The sequence below is a fragment of the Oncorhynchus keta genome, chromosome 22 (genome assembly GCF_023373465.1).
Source record: "Oncorhynchus keta strain PuntledgeMale-10-30-2019 chromosome 22, Oket_V2, whole genome shotgun sequence".
Taxonomy (NCBI): domain Eukaryota; kingdom Metazoa; phylum Chordata; class Actinopteri; order Salmoniformes; family Salmonidae; genus Oncorhynchus; species Oncorhynchus keta.
Window position 1 is genome coordinate 2814448 of NC_068442.1, and position 19565 is coordinate 2834012.

General features: G+C 45.0%; 1 protein-coding gene across 20 annotated transcripts in view; it reads left to right on the forward strand.

Moving 5' to 3' along the window:
- LOC118400879 (neuronal cell adhesion molecule-like) overlaps positions 1 to 19565 on the forward strand; it is a 112330-nt gene that overhangs the window by 80128 nt on the left and 12637 nt on the right. For 5 of the 20 annotated variants that reach the window (XM_052474672.1, XM_052474675.1, XM_052474683.1 and 2 more), the window contains exons 3-20: positions 4876 to 4981; positions 5205 to 5398; positions 6538 to 6660; positions 6958 to 7128; positions 9324 to 9380; positions 11600 to 11711; positions 12513 to 12697; positions 13126 to 13257; positions 13472 to 13615; positions 13764 to 13875; positions 14069 to 14235; positions 16910 to 17057; positions 17300 to 17424; positions 17691 to 17720; positions 18271 to 18372; positions 18829 to 19026; positions 19138 to 19208; positions 19291 to 19516. In XM_052474672.1, the coding sequence (XP_052330632.1) occupies positions 4876 to 4981; positions 5205 to 5398; positions 6538 to 6660; positions 6958 to 7128; positions 9324 to 9380; positions 11600 to 11711; positions 12513 to 12697; positions 13126 to 13257; positions 13472 to 13615; positions 13764 to 13875; positions 14069 to 14235; positions 16910 to 17057; positions 17300 to 17424; positions 17691 to 17720; positions 18271 to 18372; positions 18829 to 19026; positions 19138 to 19208; positions 19291 to 19516 (2403 nt within the window). Of the gene's footprint in view, positions 1 to 3101; positions 3281 to 4266; positions 4285 to 4875; positions 4982 to 5204; positions 5399 to 6537; positions 6661 to 6957; positions 7129 to 9323; positions 9381 to 11599; positions 11712 to 12512; positions 12698 to 13125; positions 13258 to 13471; positions 13616 to 13763; positions 13876 to 14068; positions 14236 to 16909; positions 17058 to 17299; positions 17425 to 17690; positions 17721 to 18270; positions 18373 to 18828; positions 19027 to 19137; positions 19209 to 19290; positions 19517 to 19565 lie in introns of those variants that run through there. The other 15 variants (XM_052474676.1, XM_052474685.1, XM_052474677.1 and 12 more) reach the window with 8 other exon arrangements.

The window sequence follows — 19565 nt, forward strand, 5'->3', positions numbered from 1 at the left end:
GCACAGCCCCGGTATTGTCTGCCTTAGGCGACGAATACAGGGTTTCTCCCCGGGGGAGCAGCGGCCAGGGCCAAGGAGAAGACATGAACCCTTCCTCTACCCCTTCCTTCATCTTCCTCCCGCTAGCTACGGCGTTACTCTATCGGGCACCAGCCATTCGCTCAGGGCTGCTGGGGGCTGGGACTAGCCCTGAATTGATCACTCCAGACCAACCAATACATCAGCTGCCTGAGGAGCAGTACGGGTTGATTCCATTTCCCACTATTGAGTCGAGCGAAGGCAAGCCGAGCTGTCGCCTACAGGCCTGGCCTGGTTAAGCATCCGCCATAGTTGCTGGAATCGTGCCGGAAAGGACTATGTGAAATGAAAATATCTGAACAATTGTGTGAAAAAGGGTATAATCCGTCTGGGGCTGAGCCCCCAGAGGCCTCACTACCAGACTCCCCCAGTCGTGGCCCCTGACTCACCCTACGGCCATGGGGGGCAGGAAGATGGAGATGAAGACAGACGGAAACAGGGCTGGTTTTATTGGACTATATTATTCCTTTATTGAGTAACACACCTATAAAATCCCAATTCAAATATCACAGGCTGAGATAACAGAGCAGAGCAGTCTTCTTCATTGTGCCTAGGCTGAGAAAATAGCTGTGCCATTTTTATGGCTTTAGTGGGACACACACCGGGGCGCCTTAGGAGGAGGATGGCAGGAAGGCAGCAGGAGAAAAATAGGTCATAACTCCAATTTCTGATTCACAAAAATGTCTCACTCTCTTCCTTAGAGCTGTGTAGTATTTCCACTGTTTGAGGGTAGGGTGTGCATGCGAACCAAGTGTATCTAGACTATGTTATGACTTGGGATACTGTTGCAACTGTTGAATTATGTAAGATGCAAGGATACTCTCTTTAAATAAAGCACTTCCTAATCGTGAGTGAATAACTCTTACCAAGCTTACGAAAGAGAAAGAGGCTGGTATTTAGAAGAATCCTTGATTGTCAGTCCAGGAACTGACAACTGTTAAGCCTATTCTCCTATTCTGAATCATCTTAGCAATTTTTCCCTTTTTTGCTTTGGCAATTCCATCTCTATATCAATCTGTCTCAGTCTGTCTCTCTCTGTCGCTTTCGTTCTGTCTCTTTCTTTCTCTCTCTCTCTCCTTTCTTTCTTTCTTTCTTTCTTTCTTTCTTTCTTTCTTTCTTTCAGGTGGATAGTGTCATAATTACATTGTTAAGCAACAGCCAAACCCCTTCATACTGACACATGTGATGTTCATGTAACACATCTTCATGTAAGTTTACATTGTACTTAAAGACACAATCTGTAATTATTTTTGCTATAAAGCTGTGGGACAGCTAATAGTTACAGCAGGACATATCGCAGATTGCCCCTTTAATATAATTCAACCCCAATCTATACTTAACAAAAAATATAAACGCAATATGTAAAGTGTTGGGCCCAGGTTAAATGAGCTGAAATTGTCCATATGCACGAAAAGTGTATTTTTCTAAAATGTTGTGCACAAAATTCATACACCTGATAGGTGTGGCATATCAAGAAGCTGATTAAACAGCATGATCATTACACAGGTGCACCTTGTGCTGGAGACGCTATAAAAGGCCACTCTAGAAGGTGCCGTTTTGTCACACAACACAATGCCACAAATGTCTCAAGTTTTGAGAAAGCGTGCAATTGACATGCTGACTGTAGGAATGTCCACCAGAGCTGTTGCCAGGCTATTAAATGTTAATTTCTCTACCATAAGCCGCCTCCAATTTCGTTTTAGAGAATTTGTCAGACAGATAGATAGACAGAAAGTGAGAAAAGAGGAGAGCAGAGAGTGTCTGTACACTGGCAGGATGTTGTCTGAGGTTGATGGTTGATATAATCGATATGGCAGGTGCCTAATGGTACTGTCGTCATTGCAGTGACTATCTGGGCTAAATGAAGCCATATGGGCCATGTCACTCCCTATTCCAGTGCACTACATCACACACACACACACACACACACACACACACACACACACACACACACACACACACACACACACACACACACACACACACACACACACACACACACACACACACACACACACACACACACACACACACACACACACACACACACACACACACACATCTAGATCAAAACGATAGCTCCCAGCCTCCCAGCCAAGTCCATCTGCATGGCATGGGCCATCGACCCACAGTCACAGCAACAGCCATCTATATCTGTCTCTCTAGAGTGAATTGTGACCTTCTCATTCACATACTGATATAACTGTAATTCTTAAATGTGTCACAGTCTCATATTCATGATTGTTTTACAACCATACATACTGGATTTGGTTTTCATCTCAATAATGTATGTTTCTGTATGTTCTCTCCCCCTTCTATTTTTGTATCCATTCATCTCTCTCTCCCTCTCTGTCTCTGTCTTTGTCTCTGTTTCTCTCTGTCTTTGTCTCTGTTTCTCTCTGTCTCTCTCTGTTTCTCTCTGTCTCTGTATCTGTCTCTCTCTGTTTCTCTCTGTCTCTCTCTGTTTCTCTCTGTCTCTGTCTCTGTCTCTGTTTCTCTCTGTCTCTCTCTGTCTCTCTCTGTCTCTCTCTCTCCCTCTCTGTCTCTGTCTTTGTCTCTGTTTCTCTCTGTCTCCGTCTCTGTTTCTCTCTGTCTCTCTCTGTTTCTCTCTGTCTCTCTGTCTCTGTTTCTCTGTCACTGTTTCTCTGTCTCTGTTTCTCTGTCTCTGTTTCTCTCTGTCTCTCTCTGTTTCTCTGTGTCTCTCTCTGTTTCTCTCTGTCTCTGTCTCTCTCTGTTTCTCTCTGTCTCTCTCTGTCTCTGTCTCTCTCTCTCTCTGTTTCTCTGTCTCTGTCTCTGTCTCTCTCTGTTTCTCTCTGTTTGTCTCTGTCTCTCTGTCTCTGTCTCTCTCTGTCTCTGTCTCTGTCTCTGTCTGTCTGTCTCTGTCTCTCTCTGTTTCTCTCTGTCTCTCTCTCTCTCTGTCTCTGTCTCTCTCTGTTTCTCTCTGTCTCTCTCTCTCTCTGTCTCTCTCTCCTTCTGCCATTCCCTCTCTCCCCCTTTGCCACTCTCTCTTTCTCTCTCTCTAGTTGTGAATGTGCACGTGGCCGAGGGGTTCTGATTGAGGGGAGAGGGGGGACTTATCTCTGTCTGGGGGAGGACCTTTGCATCAGACAACCAATCATGGAGAGGACGAGGGCGAGAGCAACAGTGTTCCTGATGCTGTTCCTGGGTAACCTCGGCAACGCTCTGGAGGTCCCACTAGACCGTAAGAACTATTAACACATCACAGTCAAGAACATTCAAGCAATGTGGAGTCTGGAAGAGGGTGTAATAACCTCGAAAGAGTCATCTCTTTGTAACTGTTGGCTCCCACTAGACCGTAAGAACTTAACACATCATAGTCTCTCTCTCGCTCTCTCTCTCTCTCTCTCTCTCTCTCTCTCTCTCTCTCTCTCTCTCTCTCTCTCTCTCTCTCTCTCTCTCTCTCTCTCTCTCTCCTCTATCTCTCTCTTCCTCTCTCTCTCTCTCTCTCTCTCTCGCTCTCTCTCTCTCTCTCTCTCTCTCTCTCTCTCTCTCTCTCTCTCTCTCTCTCTCTCTTCCCCCCTCTCTCTATCTCTCTCTTCCCCTCTCCCTCTATCTCTCTCTTCCTCTCTCTCTCTCTCTCTCTCTCTCTCTCTCTCTCTCTCTCTCTCTCTCTCTCTCTCTCTTTTTCTTTCTCTCTTTCTCTCTTTCTCTCTTTCTCTTTCTCTTTCTCTCTCTCTCTCTCTCTCTCTCTCTCTCTTTGGCCTCACTCTTCCTCGCTGCTTCTCAAAGTCAAAGCTGTATTGATATGGATACAGAGTCTGTAAGATGAGTCAGTAAGAGGTTGTGAGAATAATATTCTTTATTGATCCAAGGCTTTTTTGTAAAACGTGGCTACTTGGTTTTCTAATGAACACGTACCTTGTTGCCTCATTACATTTGTATACCTTCGCCGAGTAAGAAGAGTAGGTTTTCTCGTCGTTTTAAGTGCTTAGAGACCCATACCCACACCAAAGTCATAATGTGGAAATATAACCACTGTATGTTGTGTGAGTAATGTTAGGAATCATTGACCGTGTTGGAAGTGATCAAATGTCTGGAAAAGGTAACTAACTCTTCTTCTGTCCACCATCTTCTGAAGGGGAGCAACAGGGGGGTTATTCTTATCAACACTAATGTCTGGCTCTCTTTATTATGTCCAAAAATGTATGCTGATTCTTGGGGGAAAAGCTAAAGTTCTGGAAGGATGTAAGTTAAGTTGCCCTGTCACCATGCCTGTGTCAATTCAGTGTGACCACAGAGACTGTGACTTGAGCACTTTGCGTTGTGAATTTGGGGGATTTCTTGTATTGTCTCTGTTGGTTTTGCGCTTCTCCGTGTGGATTTGAGTGGATTTGAGTGGATTTGACCATTGGTCTGACTTGCATGCAGTGCTCATGTTGATGTTGATTTGTTTGCTCCTTTTGTGTGGTGTGGTTTTGCTGTGATTCAGTAGGGAAACGTCATGTCCCGTAAAACACGTAAAGGCATGATTCCTCACATCAGTTATTTGAAATAACACATCCGTCTGCTGTTTCTTTGGAGAGAAATACGTTTGAAGAAAGATGATTATGAAGCAGATTATCCAGGACTGTACTTCAGTCCCCTGCATGCTTTTATGTTCCCGTCATCCAATCATTTGATCTGAATGTTTAGGTCAGCAATTTAGCCCGATTCAATTTCAGTGTAGTGAGCCGGTGCAGCCCTGCTCGCTGTGTGCTTGATCAATAACAGTTGAAAACTTAGCTCTGCAGGAAGGGCAGGGATTGATATGACTGTGTCCCTCTGTGCTTGCCGTAGTGCCGCAGCCACCAACCATAACCCACCAGTCTCCCAAGGATTTCATCATCGACCCTCGGGAGAACATCGTCATCCACTGTGATGCCAAGGGGAAGCCGCATCCCAGGTACACACACGCACATACGCATGTATACGTGCACACACGCACGCACACACACACAAAGCCAGTTGTTGTACCGCTCGCACTTGTGTCAAATGACAGAGTAGTCGGCTAAATCCCAAACAGATATACTGCTTAGCCACTTTATTAGCTATATAAAATACTCTGCTACAATGACAGATAAAGGGATTTAGATGTTCACTTAACATTGACATCAACCCACTTACAGCTTCTCGTGGACCAGGAACGGGACCCACTTTGACATTGACCAGGACCCCAAGGCCACAATGCGACCCCACTCTGGCACCCTGGTGGTGGACATCAGTGGAGAGAAGGTTGAGTCATATGAGGGGGTGTACCAGTGTACGGCCAGGAACGAACATGGGACTGCAGTATCAAACAATATCGTCATCAGACAGTCCAGTAAGCATCTCTAAGATGTGTTATCGCTTTCACCTTTTCAACGTCATTTTCTGTCTGTCTCCCTCTCTCATTTTCTTCCCTCTCTCTCCAGCTCTCTCTTAGTCTCGCCGGGCCTTTCACCAGTCTGTCTCTCCGATATCTCACCTCTCGGTCTTCTCATATCACCTCTCACATCTCACCTCTCTCATATCACCCCGTGTCTGTCTCACTCTGTTCTCCACTGAACTCATCTCTGATGTGTCTCTGATGTGTGACCATTCAATCTTTCTTCTCTCTTTTCTTGACACGAATAAGATGTATTTTCCATCATCAATGCTCTCTTCATGGAAGGTAAAGGTAACATGTGGAAAGACAGCATGATAATAATGGTTACCTGGATACACCTATTTCACCTTTAGCTTGATGCGATTTAGTAGCTTGAACTCATTCCTTCCATGTAGCTAGAACGCATTCCTTCCATGTAGCTAGAACTCATTCCTTCCATGTAGCTAGAACTCATTCCTTCCGTGTAGCTTTAACTCACTACTTCCATGTAGCTAGAACTCATTCCTTCCATGTAGCTTAAACTCATTCCTTCCATGTAGCTAGAACTCATTCCTTCCATGTAGCTAGAACTCATTCCTTCCATGTAGCTAGAACTCATCCCTTCCATGTAGCTAGAACTCATTCCTTCCATGTAGCTAGAACTCATTCCTTCCATGTAGCCAGAACTCATTCCTTCCATGTAGCCAGAACTCATTCCTTCCATGTAGCTAGAACGCATTCCTTCCATGTAGCTAGAACTCATTCCTTCCATGTAGCTAGAACTCATCCCTTCCATGTAGCTTTAACTCATTCCTTCCATGTAGCTAGAACTCATTCCTTCCATGTAGCTAGAACTCATTCATTCCATATAGCCAGAACTCACTATTTCCATGTAGCCAGAACTCATTAATTCCATAGAGCTAGAACTCATTCATTCCATATAGCTAGAACTCATTCCTTCCATATAGCCAGAACTCCATGTCCCCTTATTCTGTCAGACCTTTTGTTGACATTCGATGACTGTAGAAACCACACACTGGTACAGTATACCATGTTTTCCTCATGTGTATTTGGTCTATCTAACTTATGAGGTGTGCTCCTCTCCACCACTTCAGGGTCGCCCTTGTGGTCGAAGGAAAGAAACGAGCCGATCATCGTTCAGGAGGGCGTGTCTCTGGTGCTACAGTGCCGGCCCCCTGCCGGCCTGCCCCCTCCCATCATCTTCTGGATGAACATCAGTACGTTGCATGCTATTTGTTGTGTCTAGGCCCGTTAGCTACGTACTGTACATAGAGAAGGAGAAATGCACACACCCAAGTTTCTGAATGGGGAAATCTTATATCTTCTGTCCTGTTTCTCTCTGGGTTCTTTGCTTGTAAATGATGAAATTAAATGAGATATTTGACTAAAGTCTTAAAAAATTGTTGCTCACTGACATTCCTCCTAATTGCCACTCTTGCCCAGTCTCCCAGAGACTGACTCAGATCATTGGGATATCCCAGGCCTTGAAACACATCTCTCCTCTCCTCCCTTAGACTTCCAGAGGCTGCCTCAGAGCAGCCGTGTGTCCCAGGCGTTGAACGGAGACCTGTACTTCTCCAACGTCCTGAAGGAGGACTCGAGGAACGACTACATCTGTTACGCCCGCTTCCCGCACACGCAGACCATCCAGCAGAAACAACCCATCACCGTCACAGTGCTCAACCGTAAGTGTGTGCGTGTGCTCGCGTGCGCGCGGGTGAATGCGAGCATGTGTGTTCTTGCGTGTGGGTGTGAATGTGCTTGCGCCCTTGAATGTGTGTGTCAGTTTGGGTTGGAGGGAAACTGTGTTTCCTATCTCTGATCCCAACCTCAGCGTCGCCAGTAGTAGTCTAGTGGTCATTATGATGAAAAGACACATGGTAAAATACCTTATAGGTTATTCTCTGCATTACGTGCAATCGAGCCCCACCACTAAGTTAACTGATTTTGTGAAGCCTCGGCTTTCATGACTGCACTGTATTGTGTATACTCTCAACAACAAAAGGCTTTCTCATACAGTTTAGCATTTACTACTGACTGATTGTCATGATGCCAAGTTGTCCAGACCGTAAAGATTCACAGACAAGGTTTGATGACCAATATCTACAGTTGAAGTCAGAAGTTTACATACACCTTAGCCAAACACATTTAAACTTAGTCTTTCACAATTCCTGACATTTAATCAGAGTAAAAATTCCCTGTCTTAGGTCAGTTAGGATCACCACTTTATTTTAAGAATGTACAATATCAGAATAATAGTAGAGAGAATGATTTATTTCAGCTTTTATTTCTTTCATCACATTCCCAGTGGGTCAGAAGTTTACATACACTCAATTAGTATTTGGTAGCTTTGCCTTTAAATTGTTTAACTTGGGTCCAACTTTTCAGGTAGCCTTCCACAAGCTTCCCACAATACATTGGGTGTTTTTTGGCCCATTCCTCGTGACAGAGCTGGTGTAACTGAGTCAGGTTTGTAGGCCTCCTTGCTCGCACACGCTTTTTCAGTTCTGCCCACACATTTTCTGTAGTATTGAGGTTAGGGCTTTGTGATGGCCACTCCAATACCCTGACGTTGTTGTCCTTCAGTCATTTTGCCACAACTTTGGAAGTATGCTTGGAGTCATTGTCCATGTGGAAGACCCATTTGCGACCAAGCTTTAACTTCCTGACTGAGATGTCTTGAGATGTTGCTTCAATATATCCACATAATTTTACTCCCTCATGATGCCATCTATTTTGTGAAGTGCACCAGTCCCTCCTGCAGCAAAGCACCCCCACAACATGATGCTGCCACCCCCGTGCTTCACGGTTGGGATGGTGTTCTTCGGCTTGCAAGCCTCACCCTTTTTCCTCCAAGCATAACGATGGGCATTATGACCAAACAGTTCTATTTTTGTTTCATCAGACCAGAGGACATTTTTCCAAAAAGTACGATCTTTGTCCCCATGTGCAGTTGCAATGCGTAGTCAGGCTTTTTTATGGCGGTTTTGGAGCAGTGGCTTCTTCCTTGCTGAGCGGCCTTTCAGGTTATGTCAATATAGGACTCGTTTTACTGTAGATATAGATACTTTTGTACCTGTTTTCTCCAGCATCTTCACAAGGTCCATTGCTGTTGTTCTGGGATTGATTTGCACTTTTTGCACCAAAGTACGTTCATCTCTGGGAGACAGAACGTGTCTCCTTCCTGAGCGGTATGACGGCTGCATGGTTCCATGGTGTTTATACTTTCGTACTATTGTTTGTACAGATGAACGTGGTACCTTCAGGCGTTTGGAAATTGCTCCCAAGGATGAACCAGACTTGTGGAGGTCTTGGCTAATTTCTTTTGACTTTCCAATAATGTTAGGCAAAGAGGCACTGAGGTTGAAGGTAGGCCTTGAAATACATCCACAGGTACACCTCAAATTGACCCAAATGAAGCGAATTAGCCTATCAGAAGCTTCTAGAACCATGACATCATTTTCTGGAATTTTCCAAGCTGGTTAAAGGCACAGTCAACTTAGTGTATGTAAACTTCTGACCCACTGGAATTGTGATACAGTGAATTATAAGTGAAATAATTTGTCTGTAAACAATTGTTGGAAAAATGACTTGTACGATCAACTTGCCAAAACTATAGTTTTTCAACCACTCCACAAGACATTTGTGGAGTGGTTGAAAAACTAGTTTTAATATCTCCAACCTAAGTGTATGTAGACTTCCGACTTCAACTGTATACTGTTTATGTATGATCAGTATCCAGTATTGTGTTCCGTTCACACGGTTTGACTTTAGAATCAAGCATTTATGTTAATTTTGTCCATTCCCTTTACTGCTTTTTTTTTTTACATCACTCGATTTCAACATGTGGCATGTTTGATTATTTCCTGTTGTGTTACAGTGGATGCAATCAATGAGACTGTTGCTGCTTTGTACAATGAAACTGATTTTCTTAGTGGTGAGTTTTGGTATCCCCTAGTGGTCACCCTCCTCCCGTAGTAATCAACCAACTAGATTACCAACCTCTAACATGACAGTAACCCCTTAACCTTTTCCCTAGTGATTTGTCCCTACGTTAGTAGGGAACCAATATTAGCAATCAAAAACACATAACTAGCGTTAACCCTTTACCCTAGTGATACCCTTTCCCGTAGTAGTAAACCAATACTAGAACTCACGTTTTGTGAGCGACTACTTTCTTTCCGACAGCAACTATTTATTAACACCATTTCAAATGCTGAACCATTGCATGATGGTTCTAACCTTTGCCATCCTCATACACACCATGGTCAAAAGTATGTGGACAGCCCTTCAAATTAGTGGATTCGGGCTGTTTCAGCCACACCCGTTGCTGACAGGTGTATAAAATCGAGCACACAGCCATGCAATCTCCATAGACAAACATTGGCAGTAGAATGGCCGTACTGAAGAGCTCAGTGACTGTCAACGTGGCACCGTCCTTGGATGCCACCTTTCCGACAAGTAAGTTTGTCAAACTACTGCCCTGCTAGAGCTGCCCCGGTCAACTGTAAGTGCTGTTATTGTCAAGTGGAAACATCTAGGAGCGACAACGGCTCAGCCGCTAAGTGGTAGGCCACACAAGCTCACAGAATGGGACCACCTAGTGCTGAAGCACGTAGCGTGTTATAATCTTCTGTCCTCGGTTGCAATTCTCACAACCGAGTTCCAAACTGCCTCTGGAAGTAACGGCAGCACAAGATCTGTTTGTCGGGTTTCCATGGCACACAAGCCTAGGATAGCCATGCACAATGCTCTGGAGTCTGGAGCAGTGGAAACGCGTTCTCTGAAGGGATGAATCACACTTCACCGTCTGGTAGTCCAACAGACGAATCTGGGTTTGGCGGAAGCCAGGAGAACGCTACCTGCCCCAATGCATAGGGCCAACTGTAAAGTTTGGTGGAGGAGGAATAATGGTCTAGGGCTGTTTTTCATGGTTCGGGCCCCTTAGTTCCAGTGAAGGAAAATCTTAACGCAACAGCATACAATGACATTCTAGACTATTCTGTGCCTTCAACTGTGCCTTCAACAGTTTGGGGAAGGCTGTTTCTGTTTCTTGTGGCTGAATGGAAGCAAGTCCCCGCAGCGATGTTCCAACATCTAGTGGAAAGCCTTCCCAGAAGAGTGGAGACTGTTCAGCAGCAAACGGGGGACCAACTCCACATTAATGCTCATATGATTTAGGAATGAGATGTTCAACGAGCAGGTGTCCACATACCTTTGGTCACGTAGTGTATCTTGTAAATGGACAAATAACAATATATATTTTATTCAGTAGACTACTTAAAAAATATAAAAAAATTCTCTCTATTATAGTGATGTATTGAATTAGAGCAAAGTAGATTGACAGCTTCCAAACTGTGAATGTTCCAACCACTACCAACACCACAGTTTGTTGTTCTACTATTTTACACCCAGCCGACCTAATTCTTCCCCCCCCCCCAATCCACTTTTAAAACGATCTTTCATTTCCTATCAGTTCATTTCTCATTGTTTGTAAAAGCATCACTTCCTGTGTGTCTGTCTGTCTGGTACCCTGAAGATACATGTCTTGTGAATAGATACAGTCAGCGATTTTGTCAGGAGGCCACATCCAAGCCAATTCGGAGAGAGTCGATTCTCAAAGTAATGCTTGCGATGCACCTCAATTAGTGTCTACATGTATCATCATTGCCACAATCACAAGCACCATAAATGAACGCATGAAATCATAACCGCCAATAACCCTTTTTGATTGTCCTCGACATATTTCTTATCCTTATCTTACACTACTAGAAAGTAGTTTACTGTTATAACTGCACAGGAAAAGACATGTTCTAGAACTGTATACCGCCCCTTAGTACCCCTCGACCAATGAGCACCTTCACAGTAAGTGATGAAGGCAAGGATTCAATCCGACACCTGCACGCAGCGATAGACTTTTAATTAAAGGAAATTTTGTGTATGCTTGCGGAGATCAGGTTCAATAAAAACCCTGCTCAAATAGGAATCACCTTTTGAAAGTCAATTGCTGGGTTTTGAGTGTGTGAGCCCAGACCTGGTCCTCCACCGTGGCTCAGCACTGACTGTGGTAGAGGAACCATAGAAATAGAATAGATAGAACAGTAGAAGTCTTGTTGTGACCTACTGTGTCTCTGACCCCTCCCCCTGTGGCTGCAGATGGCTCGGCGGAGGAGAGGAGACCCACCTTCCTGATTCCGTCTGGCTCCAGCAGCTCCAAGATGGTGCTGAGAGGACAGGTCCTGGAGTTGGAGTGTATCGCTGAGGGACTGTAAGGACACAGTGTCAACGAGAAAATGTCCATTTTGTTTGACCTGTATTATGTTGTTATATTTATATAGCTCTACTATTAATGCATTACACCATTTTGCATGTGTGCTTATACACTGGCTGTGCAAAACATGATGCTCTTTCCATGACATAGACTGACCTGGCGAATCCAGGTAAAAGCTACGGTCCCTTATTGATGTCACTTGTTAAATCCACTTCAATCAGTGGAGATGAATGGGAGGAGATAAATAAAAGAAGGATCTTTAAGCCTCGAGACAGTTGAGACTTGGATTGGGTATGTGTGCCATTCAGAGGGTGAATGGGCAAGACAAAAGATTTGACATGCCTTTGAACGGGGTTTATTGCTGTAGGTGCCAGGCGCACCGGTTTGTGTCAACAACTGCAACGCTGCTGGTTTTCATTTCAGTTTCCTGTGTGTGTCAGGAATGGTCCACCACCCAAAGGGCATCCAGCCAACTTGACACAACTGTGGGAAGCATTGGAGTCAACATGGCCCAGCATCCCTGTGGAAGGCTTTGGACACCTTGTAGAAAGGGAAAAGGGAAAGGGGGATACCTAGTCAGTTGTACAACTGAATGCGTTTCAACTGAAATGTCTTCCGCATTTAACCCAACCCCTCTGAATCAGTGAGGTGCGGAAGGCTGCCGTAATCGACATGCCCCGACATATTGAGGCTGTTCTGAAAGCAGAAGGAGGGGGGTGGTGAAGTTCACTGGAAACTTCTTATGTGTTCTCCATCTGTCTCTTTCCCCTCCCACCCTCCCTCTCCTCCCCCCTCCAGACCTACTCCAGAGGTCTCATGGAGTAAGGTGAGCGGGGAGTTCCCTGCCAAGCGGACCTCCTTCCTGCACTTCCAGAAGACACTGCGCATTGTTGACGTGTCTGAGGCGGACGCCGGAGAGTACCGCTGCACCGCCCGCAACCGCCTGGCCTCCGTACACCACACCATCCGCGTCACCGTCAAAGGTTTGTCATGTGACTTAGCAGTTAGTGCCGCTGACTGGCTGGCACGCGTGTAGCCTATAGCAGAGGGGCCACGGGTTAGAATTCAACCCACCGCTCTTGTGACTTGCGGTCGTCCTACTTTTCCTGTCTGCTTTTCACTACGGCTGTTCAATAACACCACAAGACAACGGTCGGCGATGAGCAGGTATGAAATCGGTCGGGGAAACGCACGGCTGACTGGGTCTACCTGCCTTCTGGGCTTCAATGCTGCCTATCTATCTCCTATATAGATTTGTAAATGGTGTTATCTGGAGCAGGGGGTTCAGTCATTAACCGGTTGCCTGCCTTTCGATATTGTTCACTGTGCCATTGTTGCTGACCCTTTGTGACGTGACGTAATCAATAACCCAACCACCGGCTTGCCTTGTGCTCCCCTGTTCCCCTCCCAGCGGCCCCGTACTGGATCAGTACCCCCAGAAACCTGGTGCTGGCTCCCAGAGAGAGGGGTAATTTGATCTGCAGGGCCAGCGGTACCCCCAAACCCACCATCACCTGGGCCATGAACGGAATCCCCATAGAAAGTGAGTACTCAGTATTGATTGATTAATTGAGCGATTAATTGAATGGCCTTGCCTATGTCCCGCACGGTGCACTCACTGTGCACAGACACGAAAAGTATATTTCCCCAAATACGTGCAGTTAAGTCATTGTATGTGCCAATGTGAGGTTTAGACAAGTTAAGCATTTTATAGGTTTATGAACCCACGTTTGACACTTGTCTTGATCCTATGATAGATTCACCTAAGGATCCTAGTAGGAAGGTGGAGGGAGACACAATCATCTTCGAGGAAGTCCAGACTGGATCCAGCGCAGTCTATCAGTGCCACGCCTCCAATGAATATGGATATCTGCTGTCCAATGCCTTCGTCAACGTTCTCTGTGAGTCGGCACATACTTGAATTGAGAACGCAGGGCCCTTTCCTGCCTCTGCATCGGAGTGCATCATGATGTGATCGACACTGCATGAACTCAGTACTCAGTATTATTGTCACGTGGTTTTATCATGAAGCATTTGTTGTCTCCATAGCTGAAACACCCAGAGTCCTGACACCAGCTAACAAGGTCTACCAGGTGATCAGGAACAGCCGCGCCTTACTGGACTGTTCCTCCTTCGGCTCGCCCATCCCCAAAATAACATGGTGAGTTCATGGCCCATTTGAATTCTTAGAAGACGACATCCAGATTTTCCACCCTTCTCTCAACGTTTCCACTATTGTTAAATCCGTGATGAGGAAGGGGATGGGGTGGGAGAAGGGTGGAGAATATCTGACGCAGTCAAATGTGTTCCCAGTTTAGAAGCTCATAGCCTGTGGTTCCCCTATCCCCTGTCAGGTTTAAGGACAGCAGGTCCAGCACCCTGGACGGGGACCCCTACGTGCTGCATGAGAACGGGACTCTGGAGATACACGTGGCCCAGGCCCTCAACAGTGGGAAGTACACTTGTGTGGCCAGGAACTCTCTGGGCATCTCCGAGAACCACGTCTATCTTGAGGTCAAAGGTGAGAGCCCGGGATGACCACAAAACACCCTGTCTCCTCTGTCTGTTTTATGCCTTTGTTATTTAGCTTTTTTTTTTTAAACAGACTTCCAAGAGTTGCTGAAAAATATTTGTCATACTTTAATATATGCCATTTAGCAGACGCTTTTATCCAAAGCGACTTACAGTCATGTGTGCATACATTCTACGTATGGGTGGTCCCGGGAATCGAACCCACTACCCTGGCGTTACAAGCGCCATGCTCTACCAACTGAGCTACAGAAGGACCACAATGCTTTGACATCATTCCTGAAGGACGGTTACAGTAAAGAATGTATAACAGCTGCACAAGCTTTAGTTCATCCTTTAGGGGCGAGTGGGGTAAGCTGAGCCCTGTTTTACATTCAGCATTACTCCGTCAAGGGAAATGTAGTATTCTTTCTAACATACAGTTGTAGCCGGAGGTTTACATGCACCTCAGCCGACTACATTTAAATTGAGTTTTTCCACAATTCCTGACATTTAATCAGAGTAAAAACTCCCTGTCTTAGGTCAGTTAGGATCACCATTTTATTTGAAGAATGTGAAATGTCAGAATAATAGTAGAGATAATGATTAATTTCAGCTTTTATTTATTTATTTCATCGCATTGCCAGTGGATCAGAAGTTTACATACACTCAATTAGTATTTGGTAGCATTGCCTTTAAATTGCTTAACTTTGGTCAAACGTTTCAGGTAGCCTTCCACAAGCTTCCCACAATAAGTTGGGTGGATTTTGGTGCTGGTGTAACTGAGTCAGGTTTGTAGGCCTCCTTGCTCGCACATGCTTTTTCAGTTCTGTCCACAAATTTTCTATAGGATTGACGTCAGGGCTTTGTGATTGCCACTCTAATATCTTGACTTTGACTTAAGCCATTTTGCCACAACTTTGGAAGTATGCTTGGGGTCATTGTCCATTTGGAAGACCCATTTGCGACCAAGCGTTAACTTCCTGACTGATGTCTTGAGATGTTGCTTCAATATATCCACATCATTTTCTTTCCTCATGATGCTATCTATTTTGTGAAGTGCAACAGTCCCTCCTGCAGCAAAGCACCCCCACAACATGATGCTACCACCCCTGTGATTCACGTTTGGAATGGTGTTCTTCGGCTTGCAAGCCTCACCCTTTTTTCTCCAAACATAACGATGGTCATTATGGCCATCAGACCAGAGGACATTTTTCCAAAAAGTATGCTCTTTGTCCCCATGTGCAGTTGCAAACCATAGTCTGGCTTTTTTTATGGCGGTTTTGGTGAGCGGCCTTTCACGTTATGTCAATATAGGGCGTTTTACTGTGGATATTGATACTTTTTTACCTGTTTCCTCCAGCATTTTCACAAGGTCCTTTGCTGTTGTTCTGGGATTGATTTGCACTTTTCGCACCAAAGTACATTCATCTCTAGGAGACAGAACACGGCTCCTTCCTGAGCGGTTTGATGGCTGCGCGGTCCCATGGTGTTTATACTAGCGTACTATTGTTTGTACAGATGAACGTGGTACATTCAGGTGTTTGTAAATTGCTCCCATGGATGAACCAGACTTGTGGAGGTCACAATTCTTTTCTGAGGTCTTGGCTGATTTCTTTAGATTTTCCCATAATGTCAAGCAAAGAGGCACTGAGTTTGAAGGTAGGCCTTGAAATACATCCACAGGTACACCTCCAATTGACTCTTACGATGTCAATTAGCATATCAGAAGTTTCTAAAGCTATGACATAATTCTCTGGATTTTTCCAAGCTGTTCAAAGGCACAGTCAACTTGGTGTATGTAAACTTCTGACCCATTGTGATACAGTGAAATATAAGTGAAATAATCTGTTTGTAAACAATTTTTGGATAAATTACTTGTGTCATGCACAAAGTAAATGTCTTAACCCACTTGCCAAAACTATAGTTTGTTAACAATACATTTTTGGAGATGTTCGAAAACTAGTTTTAATGTCTCCAACCTAAGTGTATGTAAATGTCCGACTTCAACTGTAGGTTATCTAAATATATTTTAGGATGTTGTGTTTCCCTGGAAATAATTAGAATTAATGTAAACATTTGTCCAAAAAAAGTGTTCTCTTGGCACAACTTAACCCGAGCATGGGGTAAATTGATCCGCGGGACAGTGTAAGTTAAGACACCTACAAATGTCTGTACTGAATGAAATATTACCACTATATTTTTAAAACAATGTCTATCTTTATTTCCCAAACAACAATTCAACACAGTCACAACCACTTTTTTGTCTTTTAATAATTTTAAGCATATTGGTTTAACTTACCCCAAAGCAAACATTTTGACGATATTAGCCCTCACAAGGATGCACTTACATGCTCGGTTTAGGACCTCGTATTGAAGCTTATAGAGACCCCAACTGATGTATTGAACAATCTTGAATATCTACTTTGGTTCAAATACAAGTATAATGAAACCTGAACACAATAAATTAATTTGTTGAAAATATATATTTTTGGTCTTAAACTTGCTTACCACTTTTTCCATGTGGTTACTTGGTTGACATGAAATGATGACCTCTTCCTAACTATTTTGTCAAATGATTAATTTTTGTTTATGGTTTCCTAGAAACAAGGGAGGCTCAACTTACGCCTTTGACTCAACTTACTCTGCTCTCCTTTACTGAGTTTCCTGACCCCTTCTCCCCTCAGAGCCCACGCGTATCCTGAAGCAGCCGGAGTACAAGGTGGTGCAGAGGAACAGGAACGTGGTGTTTGAGTGTAAAGTAAAACACGACCCCTCCCTCATCCCTACCATGACCTGGGTCAAAGACAACGGAGAACTACCCGACGACGAGAGGTCAAACACACCTTTTACAACATTGAGCACCATGCAATTATATCTACAATAGTCAATCCGAGCTTCATATTATGTCTCCTCTTGTGACAGTATTTTAGTTGATCCGTTATTCCATCAAGGCTCATCTTCCTGACTTCATACGCAAAACACACAAATCAACCCAAACAAAAGGGTTGTACACTAACGTAAGAGGCCATTAAGAGGAGGCATTAAACTGACTGACATTGACTATGTCTTCCCAGGTTTGTGGTGGACTCTGACAGCCTGACCATAACCGACGTGTCAGAGAATGACGCAGGAACTTACACCTGCATCATGGTCACTACTCTGGACCAGGACTCTGCTAGCGCTGAGCTCACTGTTGTCGGTATGTTCACTCTCTCGTACGAACAACCTCCACATGCTTTTGTGAATCCTCCCTTAAAGTACAAGTGTAACTGGGTGTTTTTCTTTACCTTCCTTGAAGTATAACATCATTTCTGTTAAGAGTATGGGTTAGTGTTTTTGCGGAAAAGAACACGATTCTATCCTAAATGTGTAATAATACCCAGTGAGAGAGAAGGTGGTCTGTCTTATTGTACCACTAACCGCTGACCCCCCTACTTCACTCCTACCTGCCCTCCTACCTGGCAGAGGCAGCTCCTACTCCAGCTATAGTCTACGGTAAACCGGCATCACACACAAGCGGGTGCTTAAGCTATGCTTCCACGCTTGTGTGTGTGGGGGATCTGTCAGTCTGGTCTGCAAACTCAAGCATGCTCCGTTGCTCGCAGATGTGATCATCTATTCTGTTTGTTTGTAATGTCACCAGACCCTGGACTGATGGGCGGACGGAAGGGACTATCATTCTTGATTTATAACCACCATGTTTTATGGCCGCCCTATGTTCCAACGCTCATGCTGTTCTGCATGTGTCGAGTAGATACGTGACCAATGTGGTGCAATTCAAACTCCTCGGTTGTGAGTGTGAAGTAATTAGCAGTGCCTTTGAATGCTAAGATCATTTTACCTCCCTCTCCATCCCGTCACACAGTGGGGTCCTTCTGAAATGCGTCGTCGTCTCCATCCATCCGGCCCGAGGGCGCATGCTGCTTTATCTTCATCCAAAACATTGAGTCTTGGCGTTGCTGCCGTGCCATTAAGGTGCTATTCCAATGCACCGTTCTAAACCCAGTTGATTTATCTCGTCACGTCTTGTGTGTTTCTTCTCCAGAACAACCAGACCCTCCTACTGACCTGGAGCTGACAGACCAGAAGCCCAGGAGTGTCCAGCTCACCTGGATACCCGGAGACGAACACAACAGCCCTATTCACAGTATGTGTGTGCGTGCGAGCGTGCGTGCGTGTGTGTCTGTTAATGACCTTACTGACCTACTCTCGGAAGCTCCCAGAAGCTCGAAGCTGACTGTATCGTTATTATCCTGAGAGTGTACTCTAGCTCGTTGAACTCAGTCTGTGTTTAGTGAGGTTAGCACCACTCAGAGCACTTTCTAGTTATGTTTGCACAGCACTACCCCATGTCGTATGTTTTCAACATTGGATTTCATGGGTTTTTAAAATGTGCAGGTTTGGGTATAGGGTCTTCCAGGATGTTCTCGTTAATTATCCGGTATATGAATGCGCTCAGAGAGCTTCGGCCGATTTGCATTTGATTGTTAACTCCGAAGACGGGAGCTGGCTGATACATTCCAAATACAATCTAATGGTTGGAGTGTAAAAAACATGGCCTGCAATTCTCTACAATCGCTCACCACTTTTCTACCCCCCCCAGTGTTTGTGATCCAATACGCAGACTCTCTCCACCACCATGGCCACTGGCACAACCTGACGGTGGTTCCGGGCATCAAGACCACGGCCCACCTGAAGCTGTCTCCTTATGTCCACTACACCTTCCGAGTCCTGGCCCTCAATGCCGTGGGCCTCTCCAACCCCTCCTTGCCCTCCCGCGTATACAAGACCAACCCTTCAGGTACAGACTGTAGGATTGACTTGCTTAATGTGGTTGATTGCGCAATGTGTTGACTTACAGTATGTAGATGTGTGCATACTGTTGATTTGGCATTTTGGTTCGTCCCATTAGCTCCAGATGAGAACCCCAGTGGAGTTGAAGGCTTTGGAACGGAACACGACAACCTTGTGATCTCGTGGAAGGTAAGCATCATTGTGTATGTAAGGGGCGATGGATTCAGTCATTACAATGTGGTTTAAACACTTTCTCGCATCCTATCTGCAGCCAATGTCAGGTCACCAGGCCAACGGACCAGGCCTGCATTATAAGGTGATGTGGAGACAGAAGGACGTGGACAAGGAGTGGACGTCAGTGACCGTGGCTAACGTCTCCAAGTTCATGGTCTCTGGCACGCCCACCTTCACACCCTACGAGGTCCAGGTTCAAGCCATCAACGACTACGGGATTGGACCTGAGCCTGCTGTGGTCACCGGACACTCCGGGGAGGACTGTGAGGAACACACAACTCAACTTTGCGTTTTAGGGAGACACTAGCGGCC